Genomic DNA, 2,020 nt, shown 5'->3' on the forward strand with positions numbered 1-2,020 from the left:
GAAGTTATTATATAAGATTAAGTAATTATTTTTTAATTGAAATTTTATATACTGGTAATTATTACTTTAGAAACAGATGCTGACTCAGCTATTTATGTAGTTAACGTAATCGATAAGCGAGCGAGCCACATAAGCAAGCGAGCCACATAAGCAAGCGAGCCACTTCCCACCTGCCATACAACAAGAATGCTTTTCAACAAAAATATCAACCACTCAAAGAAATAAAGTCTCTGCTCAAGAAGGAAGGCTTCTTTTAGCCATTCAAGCACTTAAAAATGATCAAATTTCAAGCATACGAGCTGCAGCAAAGCTGTATGATGTCCCTCGCTCAACCCTCACTCACCGTGTCTCTGGTCGTACAGCACGCGTGGACATTCCCCCAAAGAACCGAAAACTTAGCCTTACAGAAGAAGAATCACTTGTTCAATGGATTCTAGCCATGGATGAGCGAGGTCAGCCACCCCGGGTTGCAGCTGTACGAGAAATGGCCAATCTCCTTCTTGCCAGTCGAGGAATCAACCCCTCACCCACAGTGGGTGAATGCTGGGTACGAAACTTTGTCAATCGCTATGAAGAGCTGAAATCCAAGTTCTCCCGCAAGTACGACCATCAACGTGCACTATGTGAGGATCCTGAGGTTATCCGTGGGTGGTTTAAGCTTGTACAAAACACCATTGCAAAGTATGGGATTCTGGAAGAGGATATCTACAACTTTGATGAGACAGGCTTTCAGATGGGGGTTATTGGGACTGTCAGAGTGGTGACTGGATCTGAAAGAGCTAGGAATCCCAAGCTTGTACAGCCTGGAGATCGGGAATGGGTGACTGTTATTGCTGGGGTCAATGCAATGGGCTGGGCTCTCCGTACAATGATTATCCTCAAGGGAAAGATGCATCAGTCCTCTTGGTATGAGACTGAAGGGCTGCCGCATGACTGGGTGATTGGAGTCAGTGAGAATGGCTGGACCACTGACCAGCTGGGCTTGTACTGGCTGAAAGAGGTGTTCAACAAGGAGACTCTACCCCGTACGAAGGGCAGATACCGACTGCTGATTCTAGACTGGCACCGAAGCCATGCCTCAGCTGAATTTGATCAATTCTGCTCTGAGAATCAGATCATTGCTCTCTACATGCCACCACATTCCTCTCATCTTCTTCAGCCACTGGATGTTGGGTGCTTCTCCCCCTTGAAGACTGCATATGGACGACAGGTGGAGAATCAGATGCGGCTTGGGATCAATCATATTGACAAGGAGGAGTTTCTGGCCCTATATCCTGCAGCTCAGATGCAGGCTCTGACTGAGAACAACATCAAGAGCAGTTTCAGGGCAGCTGGGCTGGTTCCATACAATCCTGAGCAGGTTCTCTCGCGCCTTAATACCACAATGCATACCCCCACCCCAACTGGGACCTCTCATAGCTCTCAGGCCTCCTGGGCCACTGCTACACCACATAATAAACACCAGCTAGAGCAGCAGACTAAGAAAGTTAAAGGATATATTAAGCACCGTACGCAGAGCCCACCCAGCCCAACTGATCGTGCCCTAAATCAGCTGGTCAAGGGATGTCAAATGGCAATGCATAGTGCTGCTATTCTAGCAGCTGAAAATAGGGAGTTAAGGGCTACAAATGCTAAACAAAAGAGAAGGCGAGAAAGAGGCCGTACATATGTAGCCCAAGAGGGAGCTTTGGGGGTGGAAGAAGGCTTGGATCGCGTACGAAGCATCAATGAATGGGAAAGAGGGGTGGTTGAGGCTGCTGAGTCCCAACCACGAAGACGTGCAGCACCACAGTGTAGTGTATGTGGGATTATTGGGCATACTGCCCGTACATGCTCTAAGCGTACAGGAAATAATTGATAATATCAGTTTGTTAATTTTGGGTTGTATTCAGGACTTGAAGAGCATTCTTGTTGTATGGCAGGTGGGAAGTGGCTCGCTTGCTTATGTGGCTCGCTCGCTTATCGATTAACGTAATCAACCACTCAACGCCCGTCTACACTCAACGCCCGCTATTTTGCC

General features: G+C 47.4%; 1 protein-coding gene across 1 annotated transcript; it reads left to right on the forward strand.

Moving 5' to 3' along the window:
• Positions 1–439: 439 nt before the first annotated feature.
• On the forward strand, positions 440–1,970 carry HCAG_09154 (conserved hypothetical protein; the record flags this gene model as incomplete). Its single annotated transcript, XM_001535865.1, has 2 exons — positions 440–1,798; positions 1,893–1,970. The coding sequence occupies 2 exons, from the start codon at positions 440–442 to the stop codon at positions 1,968–1,970; spliced, it is 1,437 nt and encodes a 478-aa protein (XP_001535915.1).
• Positions 1,971–2,020: the final 50 nt, after the last annotated feature.

This window comes from Histoplasma capsulatum, genomic scaffold (genome assembly GCF_000149585.1).
Source record: "Histoplasma capsulatum NAm1 scaffold_31 genomic scaffold, whole genome shotgun sequence".
NCBI lineage: Eukaryota > Fungi > Ascomycota > Eurotiomycetes > Onygenales > Ajellomycetaceae > Histoplasma > Histoplasma mississippiense.